This window comes from Paroedura picta, chromosome 4 (assembly GCF_049243985.1).
Source record: "Paroedura picta isolate Pp20150507F chromosome 4, Ppicta_v3.0, whole genome shotgun sequence".
NCBI lineage: Eukaryota > Metazoa > Chordata > Lepidosauria > Squamata > Gekkonidae > Paroedura > Paroedura picta.
Genome location: NC_135372.1, coordinates 119,005,480 through 119,026,920, shown reverse-complemented (window position 1 = coordinate 119,026,920; position 21,441 = coordinate 119,005,480). Strand labels below are relative to the sequence as shown.

Here is a 21,441-nt window from a genome sequence, read left to right as displayed (position 1 = left end):
TATGTGCCTCATACCTCTGGCACATAGCTACCAGTGTGGTGAGAGCTGAGGGCTAGGCAGCTCCCCTGAAAACATTAAGCCGTCCTTAGTCATCAGCTGGCTGCAGTTGGAAATTGGCAGCTTGAGGCATGGAGAAGGAGTTGCAGTTATCCTTCCCAAACAATTAGTTCCATATTTAAGGTGAGAAGGCTGTTTTGGGGTTCCAGGAGATGGAATGGATTAGCTTCCTCAGAGACCAATGCCCTCTCCCATGGCTAATGAAGTGCTAGGGAGGGATATCTGGGCCCCATTTTTACACTGAAAGGGTTGGGGAGTATCATTGAACTTCTCCTAGCTCAACATCTCTACCTAATCCTTTGGCAGCAGGTGGTGTTTGGATATTCATGCACACTTAGTGCTGCAGGACTAAAAATTGGTCATAATTTCCTAGAGTCCACCATCCAAAGCAGCCCTTTCCTCCCCGAAAATGGATTTCTATAATCTGGAGATCTGTAGGAATCCTGGGTGGTCTCCAGGCCCTACCTTGAGGTTGAAAACCTTAACATCTCCAACTGACAGACTTGCACTTTGTTAATATGTTTGATGTTCCCACATAATATTTTGCAACAATCCAATTTTCATATTTATTTTGAGACGAGTTACCAATTTATTTTGCCCCCCCCCCCCATTTTCACCATTGTATTTTGATTCTAAGGAAGCCAGGAATGTGTACGTCATCCCTCCTTTTTTATCCCGATAGAAACTCTGTGATGTAGGTTAGGGGAAGAGATCATGTCTGAACCAAGGTCACCCAGTGAGCCTCCTGGGAGAGTAGGAGATCAGTAATTTGAACCTGGGTCTCCACAGTCCTAGTTCAACCTCATCTAAGGAGAAGTAACATGCGTATGTAAAAGTGCACTTCTGTGGAGCGCACGCAAAACAAATTTATATCATACTTGCAGTTTATTCAGTAATCCTATTGGTCATTTAACTGGCTGTTACATTCACAGTCTGCATGAAAAATGTGGGTAGGGAAGACTGAAAGCTCTCAAGAGCTTGGAAACCTAACTTTCTGGCATAGTTGAAATCTGTTTTATAACATTTTCATATTAATTGTAGAACAGATTTAGAGTCCAGTGGCACCTTTAAGACCAACAAACTTTTATTCAAGGTACTAGTAAAATGGCCCATTATAATTTAAAATACAACGGGTGCTACCCTTCTCTCCCCCCCTACCCTGGGCAGTCCCACAAAGGCTTAGAAAGACTGTGGTGAGCCTTTTCAGGGTAGGGGAGAGCACTGGCAGGGACTGGCCTCCTCTTCCCCCCCAGAGCAGGCCATGGTGGGGCTTTTTGGGGTGGGGGAGCACTGGCGGGGGTCATGGCCTTCCCCTCACACCCCCATGTGTTGACAAGGTCAGGGCTCACCTCCCTTCCCTCCCAGGACCTGGTCCTGGCTGTGGTCCCAGGCCCTCCTCCCTCCTCCCACTCGCTGGCTGCCTTACATCTCGCAGGAAGTGGAGTGGAGTGGGCTGGTACTGGAGTGGGATGTGGCCAGGGCTGGGACAGTCTGCCTGATTAGCCATTCATTGGACAGATGGTGAATCAGGGACAGGACAGCTTACCTGATTGGCCATTCATTGGACAGACAGCCACTCCGGCACATAATGAGTCTCAACTCCCCCCACCATCCCTTTATTTATGGTACTGATGAGCTTTTGTGTGCACATATACTTTCTCAGATACAATACCATAAAATGGAAATAATCAGTTCACACTTATAGGCAAGTCTGAGGGTAAATTCACCTACAGCAAAATGAAAATGATTGACAGATTCCAGAGATAAATAGGAAACAACAGTAATTTGCATTTCTTTATATTCACTTGAGATTGAATTTCATGACAACATCTTAGGTTCAATAAATATGTCTACATTAAGAAAATAATGGGTGACTAGATAATGTATTGTTGACAGAAGTAGGTGAGACCTTGCCCTTCTTCCCCCTGCTTGTCCTCTCAAGCATGAAAGCATCTGGGGGCATCATTTTTCTTTGAAGTAGGGGATTGGGCTGTTTCTGTTTGCAAACCAGATAAAAGCATATATATAACATTACATTATAATAGTCATAATTACAACCTACTTGTTCCAATCAATCATCCCACTAAAGAGATAAATTAAAATATAGCTGCACACTTGAATCTAACATATTAACTGTATGAGCTAGTCTGATGGGTTCTTAGTTTTGATGATCCTCAGTTCATCATCCTAAGACATTTGTGGCTTTAAAAAAAAAAGAATACTCAACAAAAATTGTGCCAGCAGTGGTTAACTAGCTTCTTTTTTAATAATTGCTTTTAAAGGCGACAAAATGCAATTTTAATAATTATAACATATTATGTGGAAACACATCTGACATCCGGAGAAGGAATCTGAGGTGCTCCAACTTGGGCAGAGGCCAGAGGAGGAAAGGTCACCAAATCAGCTGGCCTGGCCTGTAGTTCAGGCCCCTCGATCCGCTGCTACTGCCCATCTTCTAGGTCCTACTGCAGCCTCCTAAATTCTGACTTGAAGGCCAGAGAAGGAGACAGGGATTCTCGGGCTCGGGAGGATGCTGAAGAAGGGAGAGGAGGAAAGGGCATGGTGTCATCTGGCCATGCACTGTGATCAAGCACCTTACTCCACCACCTGTCTTCTGCCCCTCTTGACTCTCCACTGCTACCACCTCAGCTGCCCACCCCACAACTGCCACCCTTGAGGCTGTCAGCCTTGGGCAAAGCCTGGCACAGGTGGAGGAGAAATGACTCACTGTACCAGCACCTCCGCTGCCCATTTTCCATGCCCACTCCTCCTCCATCCGCACTCCTGGCAGCAGGGCTGGCTGCAGAATACCTGTGGTGGAGGAGGAGGCAGAGCGAGTGGAGCTCAGTGCCAGGCCCGCCACCCCCCCCCCCCCGCATCTTCTATGTCATTTGCTTTCTGGCCTCCTGATGGGGGCAAGACTGATGGACTTTGCCAGTTGATGTGTTTCCACGTCACCAAATTTTTAAAAACATTTGAATTAAAGTAAAGAAAAGTGATGTATCTGAAAATCTGTGATCATTCTGTTGGATGATTAACAATATGATACTGAAAAAGAAGAATAGTTTTTATACCCTGCTTTTTCTGCCTTAATGAGTTTCAGGGCAACTTACAATCACATCTCCTTCCTCTCCTCAGATAGGTCAGGATGAAAGAACTCTAAGAGAACTGTCCCTCTCTCAGGGCCACCGATCTGGCTGCATGTGGAGGAGTGTGGAATCAAACTTGGTTCTTCAGATTAAAGTCTGCTGCTTTTAACCAGTCCTGTGATGCCATGAAGTTCACACAACACTGTAGGCCAGGGCCATGGTTGACCAATGTCTATAAAGCCATAAACTACTGGCCACAGAAAAATTTTCTATACATTCTTTTTTCTGGTTACAAAAGAAGATGGACCCATTATCCCTATTTAACACAACTTCTGGAATATGTTTGTTGCAGAATTCTCCTATTAAACATTGTGCTTTTAAAGCGGGGGGGGGGGTTCACCTTACTATTTTGTGCTAACTTCATAGAAGTCTTCTTGAATACACACAATAAATGAGGTAGAACAGTTCAATTTTCTTTGTTTTTTATCTGATTATAGTTTTATCACCCTTGTCATTATTGGCTTTATGTTGTGGGTCAAATTCTGATGTCTCTTCTGTGCTAGTCATTCCCTTTCCCGCAATTAATGGAAAGAGGAACCATAATTAATAAGCTGTCCTGAGCCGCGAGGGAGGGCAGTATATTAGTATAATATCATGTAATGTAATATAATATAATAAATAAATGACTTTAAAAAAATGGGAATCCAGATCTGACAACCTGGTATATAGTTGTCCTTCCTCCAAGGAGCTCGTCTCCCCATTTTACCCTTTCAGCCACCCTGTTGTCAGGCTATTTTCTTGTTTTCATGCCTTTTTTTTTTATTCTTCTATTCTTTTCCTGTTTCTCCCATTTCTTCTTGGTGTGATGCTTATTCAGTTGCAATTTCTTTTCATTTACTGGTGACTGTACTGTTTTCTCTTTGTATGCTGCATGAGCTTCTGATCTCCTGTTTTCAGGCCACAACTCTCTCCCCTTAATTAACCCCAACCAGAAATTAACACATGTCTACATGACCTAGAACATGTCAAGGACATCAGGGGGGAAGCTAATTCTACCACAAAGTGTTTGCCCAAAAATCAGTGTTGCACCCCAGTTTTCCTGATGTGCCTAAAGCACTTCTAGCTCACATAGACGCACTGAATTAATTTCTGATAAGTGAACCCCCCCACCCCCATCCCATCCCAGCAGCTTCCAGGTTGCTGGCAGTCCTAATGTTGCTGTTTGTGATACTTGTCACATTTCCTCTTCTGGACCTTGGTATTCTTCTGTCTGCTGTTCCACTCTTGCAATGCAGCATTTGGAGCAAAGTTAAGGTGACCAGATTGTCTCACTTTTGGAGGGACATCTGGGGCACCTGGCAAATTGTACTTACGTTGAAATTAAATATATACATATACATATACATATACATATACATCATATACATATACATATACATCATATACATATACATATACATATACATATACATATACATATACATATACATACATACATACATACATGCATGCATGCATGCATGCATGCATGCATGCATGCATGCATACATACATACATACATACATACATACATACATACATACATATATATATATATATATATATATATATATATATATATATATATATTACAATGCTATTTTTGTGTTCTATGCGTTCTATGAAAATTTTTGTTACTCCATATAGACCAAATTTTAATCAAGACCCCCCCTTCCTGGTCAATGGCTTTACCAATGTTAAAATCTTGTCACCTTTAAGTCCCAGTTTATTTTTGTTTTCCTTCATGATTTGTTCATGTTCTGCTCATATTTAAATGCTTCGTACTCTGCTAAGCAAATTATTTTCTACTCCTATCCTTTATATAATATTCTTGCCATGCTGTCTTTTTTTGTATGTCAGTTCTCTCCTTTGTGTTTGTCCTTCCTGTGTCCTTTATTATCTTTGGCTTCAGGATTTTTCTTTGTTGATAAAAGGGACTTATATTCATGCTTTCCCCCTCACTTGTATTATACAGACTTTTCCATTCAGCTCCTTTCTTCTATCAGTAATTGTGATATTCATTCTCTTCTTTCTTCTACTAAGGCTGTTTATTTATTAAAATACTTATATGCAGCCATCAACATTATTCTGACATTTAAATCTTTGTTCCTTCAGTTTTTTCCTGGTCATCGTAGTGTTTTAAATTCCTTCCTTTCTCCTGCTTCTTTTCTACTTTTAAATCAGCTATTATGAAAAGAGCACTTCTATAAATATAAAAAGAATCATTTGAACTCTGCATGCAACTTGAATGGAACTTGAAATAAAAATGAAGGTTGATTTATGAGAGAATTTTTGAATGTCAAGACCACCATGTCACCCACTCTTAGTTATTCTGCTAATAATGAACAATCTCTCAAACATAACTGACTTTCTCTGTTCAAATCTGGATATGCAAAGGCTTCTCCAATTTTGCAAGTTTTCCAGAGGTGTCCTTATGGACTGAGGACCAAATACAAAATGTACCACTGTTGATGATTTAACCAGTTTTAAAATGTTTGAATCCCATTTTTCAAGGGTGCATTTTCAAAGTGACCTAGGAAGTTTTAATCCAATGGGTTGTGCGCTACAGAACATTCCACTAACATAAGCAGGAGGGAGGACAATTTTGCCTGATTCTCCTCTGTACCGCAGCCACCTAACCAATGTAGCTTTTTGTCTGGCAGGTTACCTCTGCACTCCATCAGTGTTTTTTAGGGGGACACAGTAGTCTACTTGGAGAATAAAAATGCAGGGAAGGATCTGCTTCTGCCAGTTGCTTCCTAATTTGTTTAAAAACAACAGTAAGAATAAAAGAGGCAGCCAATTGTACTAGGTTCTTCTAGCAGGAGAGTGAAAGGAGAAGTGTGTCTCCGTTGATTCTCGTGGATATCTCTGTAGCCTTTGGTAACATCAACCATAGTATCTTTCTAGAGAAGCTGGTTGGGTTGGGAGTAGGAAACACCATGCTTCTGTATTTCAGCTGTTTCTTGACCAACGGGTTCCAGAAAGTGGTGCTGGGGGACTGTTTTTTGTCCCAATGGCATTTGTCCTATGGCCCCCCCATAATGTTTATTGTTTATATGAAATCCCTGACAGAAGTCATTCAAGGATTTAGAGTGGTCACCAATGTGCAGATGATACCAAGCTCTATTTCTCCTTAATAGCTAAGCCAGGTGGGTCTATGGAAGTTCTGGAGAAGGTAATGGAGAAAATGATGAGATGGATGAGGGACAACAAACAGAAACTCGGTCCTGGCAAGTTTGATGTACTGTTGGTCAAAGGAGAAGCTGCACGAGGACTGCAAAGTTGGCCTGTTCTAGAGTAGGAGGAAAAGGTTCATAGCTTGAGGATGCTACTAGATTCAGTCCTAAGGATAGAGGCTTAGGACTCTGCTATGGCACATAGCATTTTTATCAGCTTCAGCTGGTTTGCCTGCTATGGCTATTACTCAGAAAGCATGATCTGGCTACAGTGATCCATGCTGTGATCATATCCAGGTTAAGTTGCTATAATGCACCATGGGTGGAGCTGCCTTTGAAAATGGTTTGGAGAGTTCTATTAGTTCAAAAGGTTAACCATCTGCTTCTGGACGCAATTCAGGCTCTTATTTTTAGACCCTAAATGGCTTGGCACCAAGGGTTATTGAAGGACACTCTCCACCCACACTATTCAGCCCACCTATAAGATCTGTCCCTCAAGCCCTGCTCTCAGTGTTCCTGCATTCAACAATGAGGTGGGTGATGACAAGAAACAGGACATTTTCTGTGGTGGTACCTCAGCTCTTGAACACCCTCACTTAGCACCCATTATACTTTCTTTTAGGCCAAACATATGTATTTACCCAGGTGTTTAACTAATGGATATTATCATTAACTCTTTTTGACCCATTATGCACAGGCCAGAATGCCCACGTTGGTGGCAGCAGCGCATTGGGGAAAATCCCCAATTATGCATGCTCCCCCACCAGCACAGGCATCGCCCAGCCCAGGGCCATGGAAAGCCCGCGTTATCAGAACACGGGAACTTCCATAGGATACTGTGGGCGCTGGCAGGGGCTGGGATGGGCCAGCGCTGTGCATAATCAAAAGCATCGGGCCTTTCGGCCGAACCAGTGTGGTGTCCCTGTAGGGACACTATGGTGTCCCTGTAGGGACACTGCACGCCCCTGTGAGCTTTGCAGAGTCATGGAGATCGCAGGGGCATCCCCTGCCCCCGCCGTAGTGTGTGGTGGGGGCCCAGACCGGCCCCACTCACTCACAGCCGCTGCCACAGCCTGGCAGCATCCCGGGCTTCCCGGCCCTGGCATGCAGTGTGTGTGTACGCGCTATGCCTGGGCATCAACATACACTGGGGAGCCCCCCCCCATGCATACATGGGGAACAGCGGGGCATCGTGCCCCACCGCAATGGAGTGACGGCCACCCAGCATAGTGGCTGCCGTGCATAATAGATCTATGAGTCTTTCTGTTTTAGTTCTCATTCTGCTTATGTCAATGGCTTCTTCTTGGGTTTGTTTCTTTAAATATTGTGATGCTGTTTAATTGTAAGCTGCCTTAAGCAGGACTCTCAAGAGGTGGCATATAAAGAAACAAACCAATCTGAGACATGATTAGTCAGGTCTACATGCCCAGAACAAGAAGCAAGTAGTGAAGGCAATAAGTGGATTTCCTCAGGTTGAATATGGGGTAATTACTGAGACTTTTCTTCTAAACTTAAAGCATTTCATGAAGCAAATGCTGTAGATAGAACAGTCAGGCAGGACTCTATGATAGGATTAAATCCTTACAATCATATGATTCCAGGCAGTATACTTATATCCACTATATTTTGAACCAATTTCAGTCTCTAAATATTCCTTTAAATATAAGTCCTTGTCAAGAACATAACAGTAATTTAATATGAATATCACGATAACAGGAACTACTGTATCTAGATTAATTCTTTCTAAGAAATATGCAGCAAGTACTCCAAGCAATATGCAGAAGGTATACCACTATCTGACCCAGGACATCTAGATGAAGCAAATAATCCAAAAGTAAAGCATAAGAGCAATTACAGGTTGATGTCAACTTCTTGCTGAACAGTGCCCTTCCAAATATGTATCTTACAAGGAGAGTCTTTCCACTGATTTCCACCATTTACTAACAACAGTCATTTACTAACCACTCACATTCTGCTTCCATTTTATATACGTTATCCTCTGAACACTTATTTTCCCTAGTGACTACTTTACTACTAAGCCAGTAAAATGTATCCATGAATCACCACTAACTATCTCATGGTCTTGACTTGAAGAGTACCTTTCATTGCTTATCTGACTTCGTATTACTGCTTTGTAGGTCCTGTCTCTCCATTTATTCATTGACCCAGTTTCTTTGCATAAATATTAGAAGTGGCTTACAGTAAATTAATAGTTCAGTGCTGTTCAAAGTAATTCACTGGTGCTGAGCACATCCTCTTTGTGGTTCATTTTGTGACTTTGCTCCTAGTTTGGTTTGATTTTGTCAGTGTGTCTAGAACTTGGAATTTCATGTTTTGCAAAGCTTTTTTTTTCTTCTTGCAGTCACATTTTTAATGGGGATCACAGAGACCATCAAAAATCATTATTTAAATCAGGGGTAGTCAACCTGTGGTCCTTCAGATGCCCATGAACTACAATTCCCATGAGTCCCTGCCAGCATTAGCTGGCAGGGGCTCATGGGAATTGTAGTCCATGATCATCTGGAGGACCACAGGTTGACTACCCCAGACTTAAATAATCCACAACAATATCATCACACTGATCAAATACATATAACGCTTGTGCTCTCCAAATGGCCAATGTCAGTTGGGATAGTGGACAACAAGGTGACAGCCTCTGAAGATGGAATTCTATTGGTTAGGTGGGGAACTAAATGATCAGTTTTTTAAAGTTTATGATAGGTAACCTCCCTCTACCTTCTTTACGTATTGGTTTCTGGTAGATCAGAATAAGTAACCCTGTTAGTCTGTCTATCGCAGTAGAAAAGAGCAAGAGTCTGGTAGCAACTTAAAGTTTAACTAAATTTGTGGCAGGGTATGAACTTTCATCAGTCACTGTTCACTTCTTCAGATAGAGTTAGAAAGTATCTCGCTGTATCTGAAAATGTGAGCAGAGACTCATGGAAGCTCATGCCCTGCCACAAATTTTGTTAGCTGTTAAGATGCTACTGAACTCTTCCTAGTTTCTGGGACTTAAGATGGAAAAAAATGCTGGCTGAGAAAGGAGGGCTGTCGAGCTATTAACGACACTTTTTACAGTTCTAATTTTTATACTTTTAGCAATAGGAAAAGTTTCATAATTGGAATAACAAACATTGCAACAAAATTTGAAAGCCAAGAAAAAGCAATGGCAAACGGACCATAATCTGGTTCCTTTTGGAATAGAGATTTGGGATTGTAGACCCAGATGACAACATAAACAGATAGATGATAACTAAATAGATAATCTATTTTGTATCTTGGAAGTAAAATTGTTGCTGCTAAATCTTAGGGGTTCCCTAAGGTATCTAAAATAACCAGGGTGTTTGCTTGGGCCAGCAGTGTACAAATGTAATGCTATTTTAAAATGTTGTGGTTCAAAATGTTACATTATACTCTGGAGATTTATACCTTCTTCTCTAGCCTTGGTGGCTTGAAATTTATCTGTGATTTTCCAGTGCAAAAGAAACCTGGTATATTTCAACAAGGTACTTTTTTGTTGTTGTTTTTATTTCCTTCCATCCTGCAACCTCTTAAGGAGCTTCGACACAGAATTCCAATGCCGTGGAACCAGAAAAGCAAGTTGACAACACTGTGAAAATGGCAGGAGTTATTGCTGGCCTTCTTATGTTTGTAATTATTCTTTTAGGAGCAATGCTTACCATCAAGAGAAGGTAAGTCTTTAAAATACCTACTGTTCTTGACCTCAGAGATGCTTATTGTTATGCTTACCTTTTGCTTAAAAAATGTAGTCCTGTGGAGATAATATAGTCAATCTGATGTGGGGAAGTAGAGGCAGAAATAGTGTAGGTTTCTTCACATAGTTTAGATATTTGTCAAAGACCTGAGGGCCTTTTTTGCACATAGCACTGAACCTCATGGGGGTGCTTCTCAGTGGTTCTAGCCCACATGACTGTCTGTACATTATTACAATCACTAGGGTTGTGGAGAGGAATGGATGGACTCTTTCCCAGTCCTGTCAGGTCTCTTCTTCCTGGATTGGTGAGGTTGTGAAGGAGTACAACATACTAGACATTATTTAATTAATATAAAGGATGTACAACATGCGTAAAAAAGCAGTTCTAAAGTCCTGGGTTCTAAACCCCATTATTTTGCCACTAGAGAGATCCACACTGCAAACTTATATTTGGTTAGTCACTCCTTCTTCCCAGGATATCCAGAGAAATGTAGTTTCATGTGTATTTGTGACAGGGAATTCTTCCTGAAAATTCTCAGCACCTCACTTAAACAATAATTCCCAGGATTCTTTGGTGGAAACAATGGCAATTAAAGAGGCCTAATATTAAACCAATATAAGTTTGTAGTGTAGATGGCTGTTTTGTCCTACCTGAGCAAGTCATTTCACCTAGCTATGAACAGGAAAAGAATTAAGAAGGCTAATTATCAAGCATTTCCTCTCCCTCAGATGAAAAGTAGTTTATAAGCGTGTGCACAAACTATCCTATAAAAGTCGTGTGTCTACTGATTCCACAGTGTGATGTTAAGATGTGATGACACCTTGTGCAAGCTTTATGTTCTGTTTGTGTATGTGGGTTTGTGTGTGTGTTTAGAGACTGACAAAATGATTTGTGGATATTTGTATGGTGTTTCCCATCTGATTTTTATATTGCATCTGTGAAATGTGTGAGATTCTTCAAAAAAAACCTGCCTTTTTATTCTTTTTTGAAGGAGCGGTGCAGTAGATCCAAGGTGATTATCATTAACCTTCTAAGTGTGGCTTGACTGTGCATGCTCACTGACAGCCATTTCCTCTGGACCATCCATTCCGATGGACCATTATTAAACACTTGCCCAGGAAAGAAGGGTTGTCTGAGGATTTGTTTCTATTCATATCTGACCACCACTTTCTGAAGTTGTTGCTGGCATGTCTTTGAAACACAGTTTTGAAGCAGTCCATCTTTTTTTGCATCTGTGTATGCTTTCTATGTGAACCACGAGCGCTCACACTCTGAACCAGCATGGCATGATAGCTGAGTTTCCTTGCTCTCATTTTATGACCCATGCCTATCATACGTTGTGGAGTAGTGATTCAGTGAAGCCGGCATTGTCTAGCACCGAGAAGACCTTTATGGCCTTGTTTTATGCTTAAGTCCCTTTTTGACCATATGTTTGTTTTCCAAAGAGCAATTTTAAAGCGAGCCATTAGTCTGCCACATTCCAACACAACAATGGTTGTATGACTTTTGAACTTGCAATTGGTTCAGTTTTCTGTCTTTGGCTGTTACTAAACCGAGTGTTTTAATTGTAGTAGTTTCACTGCTTGACCACAACTTCAGCAATATGTGTTGTATGTTTTACGTATGGATATTTTATCATGAGACCTCCCTGCAGGGGCAAAAGTCTTATAGCCCTGAGAAAACCACTATTAGATCCTGTCCTTCATTTTAAGAGTAGTGCCAACAGATTAACAAAGGCAACCACTCTGTCTAGAAGTACAGGTAAAGAGATTCTGATGCATCCATTTGCTGTTTCATAGGGAATGCTTAGAAACTCACTATATTAATTTATTTGGGAAATTCCTATGCCATCTCTGCTGGGAACCTGTCCATGGCAGCTTGTGTACCTAAGTATGTTTGTTATGCATGCTTCTTGTAGTTGTGTTTAAAATTCAGTCGAGAGGACCCCAAATACCTAATATTCTTAACCTTCTCAGTACTTGTTCTAATCTGCAAGGAACCAAAATAAACCAGTGTATTATCAAAGAATCTTTGGCAGAGCTAAACTAATTTTCTGGGCTTTAAACTTTTTGCTCTTTGTCTACTCCCTACTAATGCTAACAAAACATCATGAAATCAATAACTGGGAATTATGGGTCATGTATAACGGAATCATTGTATGTGGAATAGCATCTCATGTTATTGTGCTTGCCAATCTTCCATAGCTGGTAACATTTCCATGTGCTTATTACTGTCCTATTGTGATTTCATGTTTTTGTGGAGATGGGATGGTGAAGAAGGGAACAGGTGTACATTGTCACAGAAACTTCTCTAGATTATGTCAATAGAGTTATTGAGTTTGAAACGATCTTGGAGGTAATCTAGTCCAATCCATAAGTATAGCATCCCTTACAGATGGCCATCCATTTTCTGCTTAAAGACTTCCAATGAAGGAAAGCCATGTTCATTCCAAGATATTCCTTCCAATGCAGAGCAGCTCCTACTGTTTAGAGAGTCTTTTTCTAGTAATTTTCCAAAATTTACTGATTTATAAATTCCACCTATTTTTTCTACTCCTCTCCTGTGGAGCAAATGTTCCATTTTATGCTAGACAATCCTTCAAATATTTGAAGACAGTGATCCATGTTTCCCCCTCCTGCTTTATTTTAGAATGCAAAACGTCCAGAATAAAATGTCACATAATAAGGATATAACAATAAAACACAATCAATTATCATACTGGTTAAGTAATTGCTAAAACATATTAAAGTTTGGCTCTAAGCCTCTGGAGGCAGTGGTTTAAATCCTTTCTTTTTAAAAGTTACAACAGTTTTTAATGAAGGGAACTGTGCTACCTCATTCCTAATACTGCAACCTGTGATGTCATGTGAGATGCATGGTTGGCCTCCCTCCCTCCCTGAGGAGCAATATGGAAAACAAAATGTGGGTCTGCATGGTAAATCAGTGAGAACTGCCTCTACTTTCATCAGTGGAAAACAAAATTAGGATCCCACTCAATGTTTGCATTTATATTTTTCATTATAGTCTAAAAGCCTTATAACTGATTTGGGATTGGGGGGAAATCCTGATTGCATTTAGTGATCTCTGTAGGAGCATAGTCTTTCACGATTACTTCCTTAAACTCACCATTTTTGTTGTCAGGACCAAGCATCGTAAATTGAGGTACATATCTGAAATTGATTTTTAGATTTTTTTCTCAGCTAGAGGTGCACAGAACTTTTGTTTTATTCTCTGTTGTTCCATGCTGTGGTCTCAGATACCCACAGGAACTCCCCTTAGCATCAGCCCTGTTTTTAGGATCTAAAGGTATAAACCAGATGCCCACTGGAATATGCATACAGATGCTGGTTACTTTCAGTGGAATAATCCAAATCTGCATGCTTTCAATAGGAAGTTCAGGCCTATATTAAAATCTGGCTAGCTTAGATAAAAGTTTTCACATCCATTTCCCCTTGATGAAAAAGAAAATTATCAGAATCTGAAATAAAGTGTCAAAATAATGGCCTGCAATGGAAGTTAAATGTGCCGAATTGCACTGTAACTTCCCTAGTGATGAGATACTATAGTAACTGTGATATGCCTAGGTACTTATGACAGTACTGGTAGCCTTTGTTGTTTTGTTTGTGCAATGTGCTTAGAAATTCCTAGTCAAATTAGATGATTGGTTGCCATATTTTTAGCTACAGCATAATCATTCTTCTAAATTAGAGAATTCTGCTAGGCAAAGACTTTGAAAAAAGTTATGGATTTTGTAAATTTGGGAAAACTTCAGGTTAAAATCCAGTGTTTCAACATCTGAGCAAAGGAGAGTCCAACATTTTAGGTTAGGGTTCCCCACCGTGGCACTATGAGTGTCACAATGTACTCCACTACTTCGCCTGGCACCCATCAAGCTTTTGGGCCATTGTTAGTTAGGGGTTGTCATTGGCTTCCCTTATTCAAATTAATAGACACCCCCCCTCACAGCTGCAAGAGCAGCTGCAGCTTCTGGAGGCTCAGGACTGGTTAGCCCCCCAGGGATCTAGTTCCTTCCCTCCTTCATGCTTCCTTGTTTGCCAATGCATGCCTTTGGGTAGCAACCCTAGGCTTTGCTGGTGGTCCTTCATTCAAGTAATAACCAGGATCAACCCAGTTTAGCTTCCAAAAGCTGATGAGATTGGGCTACCTTGGGCCACCCAAGTAAGGGAAGTTGGGTACTGGTGCCCTATTGAAACACATGTTTCCCAAGGCTATCTCTTTTGGAACTAGATACAAATTTAGAGCCATACTGATATGAAAAGCTGTCTCAGAATATTGGTGGATGTCAACAACATGCACATTAAATGGATTAAGTTCTTTTAAAAAAACAACAACCCTGAATAAATAATTATAAGGCAGAGATTTGTCTCAGCATTGTACAAAAACAGGCACACACAGCTTAGCCACTTTGAATTCAGACTTACAGAAAAAGATTAATCCCTCAATCCACAGAGCAGCAAGTACAAGATGCTCTTGTCTTTCAAGGCAATGAGGCAGAAAAGTAGTAATTTAATTAGATAAACTTGAGGCACTACCTTCCGACATCAGAGTGACGTCTGCTCGTGGCCCAGGGCATTATAGCTGATCAGTAATAGACACAATTAATTTAATTTTCCTGAATATAGCATTTTGCTAACCAAATGAGGAAATGACAGCAGTGTGGGCCTGTATACCGAGAAAATGTTTAAGGGTGAAGAGACACACTGCCAAGACAAGTAAACATGACTGAAATTAGGGATGGGTGAACAGACAAAAAATGCTGACTGAATGACAAACACGGTTAAATTGAGACACTTCTTGGAAGTTTAATAATTACTTTAGAAAATGAAAGAGGTTCATTGTTGAATGTTAGCACCTTGGGTGTATTTGACACGAGCCCTGAATGATGTTTTCAGCCTATACTTTACAATTGAATAGCTGTATAATTTGAATAAACAAAGTTTGCTAGCTTTTCATAGAATTTTCTTGTCTGTTTTGTTTTGCTTTTTATGTTGGCTTCAGGGCCAGATAGTACTTACAAACTTACACAATCATATATTTTGGGCGCTGAAGCCATTGAGTGGGCTTTATGGTTGTTGCTGCGGCCTCACTGGTTTTAGCTCAGTGTCACTGCTATTCCCTGGGCAAGTTTATGGGACCAGGGAAGCATGTAATGTGATGGTAGAGTTTTGATTTAGAACCTAGGTTCAAATTCCAGCTTGGCCATGAAGTTCACTGGATGATCTTGGACCCAGCCACACTCCCTCGGCTTGCCCTACCTCTTAAGGTTCCTGTGAAAATGAAATGTTTGAGAAAGAGACTGATGAAGGAAGAAATAGAGAAAACAATCCACCTCTGTTTTCCTTTCTTTTGCCCTTCTTGTGACACTTGGGTCTACATATTGACTTGATACGAAAATTCAGGAAGTGAATAGTTACAATAGCATAGCATCCAGTGATGTGTGGCTCCTACCTTTGACTTGAATTCTTCTTGTCCTGACAGATTACTAAGCAACCCCTTTGCTTTTTATTGAATTTGTTTGCACAACAAATAAATATTGTAATTTCTGAAGAGATGGTAATTACCATGTGGTAGATATCCAATTTAGAACCCAATGAATATTCTAATGGCATGTATTCATTTCAATTATGGGAACAGGTCAATATGTGCTAATGAATGCATCAATGAGAAGAATGGGACAGCCCCTACAAAGATAGGATATTCATCTATGCATTTGATTTGAGTAGGGTTATTTTGTTCCATTTTCTGAGCTAGATGGACAAAGTGGAATATGAAACCAGAAGCAAAGGCCTTTTTGCCTTAGCAAAAATTGATTCAAGGGATAACTGAAAGGAAAAAAATAGATGGGAATAATGGTGAGCAATGAGAGTGAGAAGGCAAGTAAGTCATGATCTGTGTGGGTATTTAAGTCTGCTGAGGGAGCAACAAAGTAATTTCCATGTGGTGTCACATGGTAGGTAACAATGCAACTAACATCCAATATAATTTCATTATTGCTACACTACTCTCTATATTCTTTCAGAAAATCTTTCTTGTGCACAGTTTGTAATGCTGACAACATAATAAAAAAACGTCTTGCATGACCAGAGCCATGACCAGAGCCAAGTCTTGGCAGCAGTACATCTGAAATCAACCTCCCTTCCCCACATTTCTTTGCCAACAGTAACTCTAGAGGAAGCTGCCTCTGATCAACCTATTCTACCTTCTGAGATTCAGAAGTAACTTCCAATGTGTCACGAGGGAGAGGGTCATACACATATCCTCTGTTGAGCATGATAAATAGATTTTAAAAAATCAGACAATATATGATCAACAAGTCATGCTGAAATATATTGCAAATAAAATATGCTAGGAAATTTCTTTTCTTAAGAAACATAATAAGTCCATCCCTTTCAATCTCCTTCTAGGCTGTGTTTCATTGAAGTGATGTATGCTTAACTATAGCCAAATTTTGCCAGATGTTGAGATGTAATCTGGTTGCTCTGAATCTACAATATTTCTCCAACTGTTAAAGTGGTATCTAGAGACTGTGGTCAGAATAAGGATTCAGATTCCTATGCTTTTAAAAAGCAGGTTGTTAAAATAAACATTAGCATATCCTTGGATTCCCACAAAATGTAAATTAACTCTTTTTCACCCTTGTGGGAAAATCTCCACCACAGTATTAAGGTAGGGATGTGGTTCAGTGAAGATCCTCCTCTGCAAGCAGAAGTCACCAATGGAAAAGGGAGGAGAAGTCAGTTTTGCCCAGTTCCTCACTGCCTTCATCCATACTTAATTGCATGTTCAGAAGGGCATCAGAAAGACTTTTCAGAAGAAGCATTATTCTGTTAAGGGACAGGGAATGCAGGAAAATGTTTTCAACTCCTTTTTTAAAAAAATGAGTGTGTTTCATTATGCATTTTGATTATTTGTTCAAATAAACACACAGAAATTCAGGAAAATATCATCATCATCATCGTCATCATTTTATTTCAATTTATGTCCCACCCTATCTTCACAGACTTAGAGCAAATTACCTTTTTTGCCGATTAAATTACTTGGGGGAGGATTGAAACCCTTTTCGTCACACATCACAATACAGTCTGAACTGGGCACTATGAACAAAAGATCTGAGAAGTCCTGACTCACAGGCTAGGGTCCTCAGACCCAACTTGTATTAAAAAAGTGTTAAAAGTTGTCCTCAGAAAAGTTTAAGGTCTGGTGGGATGACCTATTGTAGAAATTGATTCTAAGAGAATAAAAGATTGCCACTTTTTCTGCTTCAGCGCTTTTCCCTTGTATGTTTCTTGTGAAACATACACCCTCTAAGGAAGAACTCTCACGACATTGTAGATTCTAGATGTTCTAGAAGAATTAGGAGGACACACCTCCCTCTCCACAAGGAAGGACCCCTCCCCCCAAAATCCACAACCAATCCCCAACACTGGAGAACAAGAATTCAACAAGCACTCAGATGTTTATGGAAATAGCATGTATACAAATATTCTTAATGAACAAAATATTATATGAATAAGAGATGAACTGTGCATGACATATGGTTGAAGAGAGAAATCTAATAAATGGATGTCAAGGAGGCAGCCAGATGATTAGTGGTTTCCTGGTTTTATTGTCACTGTAGAGATTTATGCACCGGTGGCAATGACATTTTCAAAGACCAAGATTTGAGCAAGAATTGGGAGAAGTTCCAGCACAGCCTAATGATTTAAATATGGAAATAGTTTGAAATTATATCCTATATATATGCATATTTTTTCAGCATGAATGTTTTGCAGTCATTGTACCTCCAGATCTTGAAGACCCAGCACAGAGCAAGAAAACATGGGTGAGTTCCACAGAGGTGGAACTTCAGGAGCTTCTCATCCTTTCACATTTCTCTACTAATAGTGACCCCAGCCAGGAAGAGTAATGTGGAGGAATGAGCTAAAAGTGTTGCAAAACTGCTATTTATTTATCCATCATAACTGGGATGATGCTTCATACATTTTGTTGGTGACTTCCAGCCTGCATCAGTGTTCCATATTACCTTCCCGGTTACCATTCCCCATCCCTGGTTCCCACACAGCATTGTTAACAAACCTGCATTACCCTGTAATTGGCCTTCATGTTCCCTTCTTTCTCAAGCCAATTTCTCCTGTACTTTTTTCTTTTTAAGAAGTGATATGATTCTGCACAATACATGGTTTTGTTTAGAAGCCTTAAAAGTCTGTGCCGCTTTGTCGACTGCTACCCATCCTGCTCAAAAAGGGTGGAATAGATGGTGATTCTTTTTATTTTTAATTTGCATGCTATCATTTCCCCTCCCCATCTTTGCAGTGCAATTAGTAGTTTAGGAGTCAGTTTCTTTCTCCTGTTCTTTTTATATCTACATGACCCCCAGGTATGCTCTGGGCAATCATTCCCCCCCCCCATTTTTTATTATTTCAGTCTAGTGCGAGAAAATGCTAATTGAGATGTGGGATGAATGTGCATCTCTCTCCCTCCCTCTCTTTGTCTTTTAAATTCCAAAGTGAAATGACCAATGTTCTTTAAGTGTCTCCGTTATCAGATAGGGGCATACCCATCTTGAATTGTGGTGTGTGTGTGTAGAGATGGGCCTTTCCTTATCAACCTTGCTTTTTGGAAGTGTCTTTTTTTTTTAGGCTGCTATCCCTCCCATAAATTGAGACTCCCCAACAAACAAATGATATTTATTCAGCTCACCTGTCCAGGAACCATCAAATTATTATTATTTATTATTTATTAGACTTGTTACTTGCCTCTCCCCGGAGGCTCGAGGTGAGTTACAGCCCCAATAAAACCATACAATAAAATCCATAAAACCCCAAAACATAGAAATACATAAAATAAAATAATAAAACAGATGCTGCAAACTCCAATAATATCTCCAATAATATCAAAGAGCATCTCTACATATGCTTGCCTAAGAAACTCTTGTCATCTCAGTTTGCTGGTAGTAGATCAGCTCCTAAGGATTCAATTAGTAGGAGGGGGAGGTTGATTAGCCTATCTTGCCAGGTTAGCTTGCTAACCGATAATGTTATACTGTAATTGTTGCTGAGGGTTTTTAATGGATTTTATTGGGGGTTTTAAAATGTTGTAACCCGCCACGAGCCGTAAGGGAGTGGCGGGCAATAAATCGAAAGATAATAATAATAATTATTATTATTATTATTATTCAAAAGGTAGTATATTTATTTAATTTATTATTTATTTATTTATTTTATTCATATTTATATACCACCCTCCCCCAAAGGCTCAGGGTGGTTTACAGGGAGCAGAAAACAGATACAGATATAGTGATGGGAGATGAAAACCTGGGAACTCCAAGAAGGGAAGAGCCTTGTCGCTGGAAAAGTGAATGACGGTGAGGCAGTTGACAGCCTGAGGAGCCCCTTCAGGGTGGGTGAACTGAGATTTCAACCTTAGCTTCTGCTGGCCAAAGGAGAGATATGGTTTCACACAGAGAGAGACACACACTTTCTGTGAATAAGATTGGTGCACAGTAATCATGAATGTAACATAAACATAAAAACATTATTTATTGATAACAGAACAAGACCAGTGTAAGAATTATTTGAAGAACCTCAAATAGATTTTGAAAGGAGTATTCCTTTAGCCATCAGCCATAGAATTATGGCTGAATATAATTATATGCTGAATTTTTTACTTGCTGTCTGTAAATCAAAAACAAGAAGGTAGGACAACACAGCCAATCAAAACAACCAGTCTCATGGTAACCAATCAAATGGTGACATGTAGAGAAGGTATGGTTGATGGGATTTGGTGGTGGTAACTTCATAAGCCAATGGGGGTGTTACACTGCCCCATCACTCCAGTGCAATAGCAACCTCCCCCCCACACACACACACACACAAAATACTGAACAATCTTTTAACACTCAACATAGACATGGAGAAGTTCCACATAAAAATTGGTACCCTGGGGTGAAGAAAATACACATCAGGGCTGCAGTCCATAAGACACCTTTGTTGAGGCTTGGTAGGCAAGGATATAATAATAGTAGGCAAGTATGGTAGGCAAGGATATAATAATGGTAGGCAAGGATGGTAGGCAAGGATATAATAATGGTAGGCAAGGATGATAGGCAAGGATATAATAATATTGCTCGAAATAGGATTTCATTGATTTGCAAATTCAGTGCTCATTGGTGGTTCTATATATGTAGGAATATAATGAAAAATTCAGCAAAGGTGGAAATTAAATTATGCATTATTTAAGAACTAATTATGCACAGCAGTTTTTTAAGTATACTTTTTAATTGACAAATATTAACACAGTATGTACGGTGAAGTAGCGGTTCATGATATTTAACAGCTGGCACCTCTGAAATGCAACCAGTATACAGGTGGGTGTGAAGGAGTAGAATGCCACATATAGGTGTGACTTTCCAGTCCTTTCATTAATGCATGGTGAGTTCTCTTTTCTTGCTAGCACCATATAGCCCCTAATCTAGAAGACACAGTGTGATTTGTTGAGTTTGGGAAATTGTTTATCTAGCTATTGTGGTAATGGAAGATTTTGAGGTGATAGGTGTTTGAATACTGTCACACCTTTGGAGCATGCACCCCTGCCTGGTGGGCATCTCTTCCTATGCTTATTCTGGGTGGGGTATGTGATCCATGCAGCCCCTGTGGTAGAAGGTATTTTGTCATTTCTGATGTTATGCAGTTCACATCTTTGGGCCTGAAGGCAAAGTGTTTCAAAGACTTCTGAGAAGTTCTGATCTCCCCTTTATTTTGTTTTGTTCTCTCTCAGTTTTTGTTTCTAGAACAAAATATTCCCTTTGTGCAATTTTTTCGATTACTTGAGTGTTTCTAGGTTGCTAGGGTTTTTTGTTTGGGGGAGACGGCCTGCAAACAATTTACCATATGAAATCTCAATTCCTTTTCTGGGACTTACAATATTAGCAGCTGCAGAGTTGATTAGCAGCTGGGTCAGGTAGAATTCTAGTTGGGGTAGAGATGACTCTATGCTGACTTTAGAGGAAATGTTGTGCTACTTCTTTTGCTGGTGCAATGTTACAAAATAATCAGGACAAGTTCAGCTAACTTCTAATGGAGCAAAGTATTTTCATCTCCATCCCCTCTCTTGCCATGTCCAACCTCTTCCCATCTGTCTCCTTGTGCTGTTAGTCTAGCCCAGCCTGAGCAAAGTCCTCAATGTGCTGTCCTCCCTCCCCCACTCCCTATGGGTGCAGCAATATCTACTTTTTCAACAGAAGAATGATCTTATCCTGCCCTGCCGAAAATAGAATCATGCTCAGAATTCACTGTTTCCAAGAACTGGTCTTCTAGAATACAAGCGATAAATGAGCATTG

At 40.2% G+C, this 21,441-nt stretch overlaps 1 protein-coding gene across 10 annotated transcripts in view; it reads left to right on the top strand.

Annotated features, from left to right (window-relative positions):
• Window positions 1–21,441, top strand: part of PTPRT (protein tyrosine phosphatase receptor type T) — a 769,637-nt gene that overhangs the window by 612,615 nt on the left and 135,581 nt on the right. For 7 of the 10 annotated variants that reach the window (XM_077335394.1, XM_077335396.1, XM_077335393.1 and 4 more), the window contains 2 exons: window positions 9,922–10,057; window positions 11,073–11,093. In XM_077335394.1, coding sequence (XP_077191509.1) covers window positions 9,922–10,057; window positions 11,073–11,093 — 157 coding nt within the window. The remainder of the gene's footprint in view (window positions 1–9,921; window positions 10,058–11,072; window positions 11,094–21,441) is intronic. The other 3 variants (XM_077335395.1, XM_077335399.1, XM_077335402.1) reach the window with 1 other exon arrangement.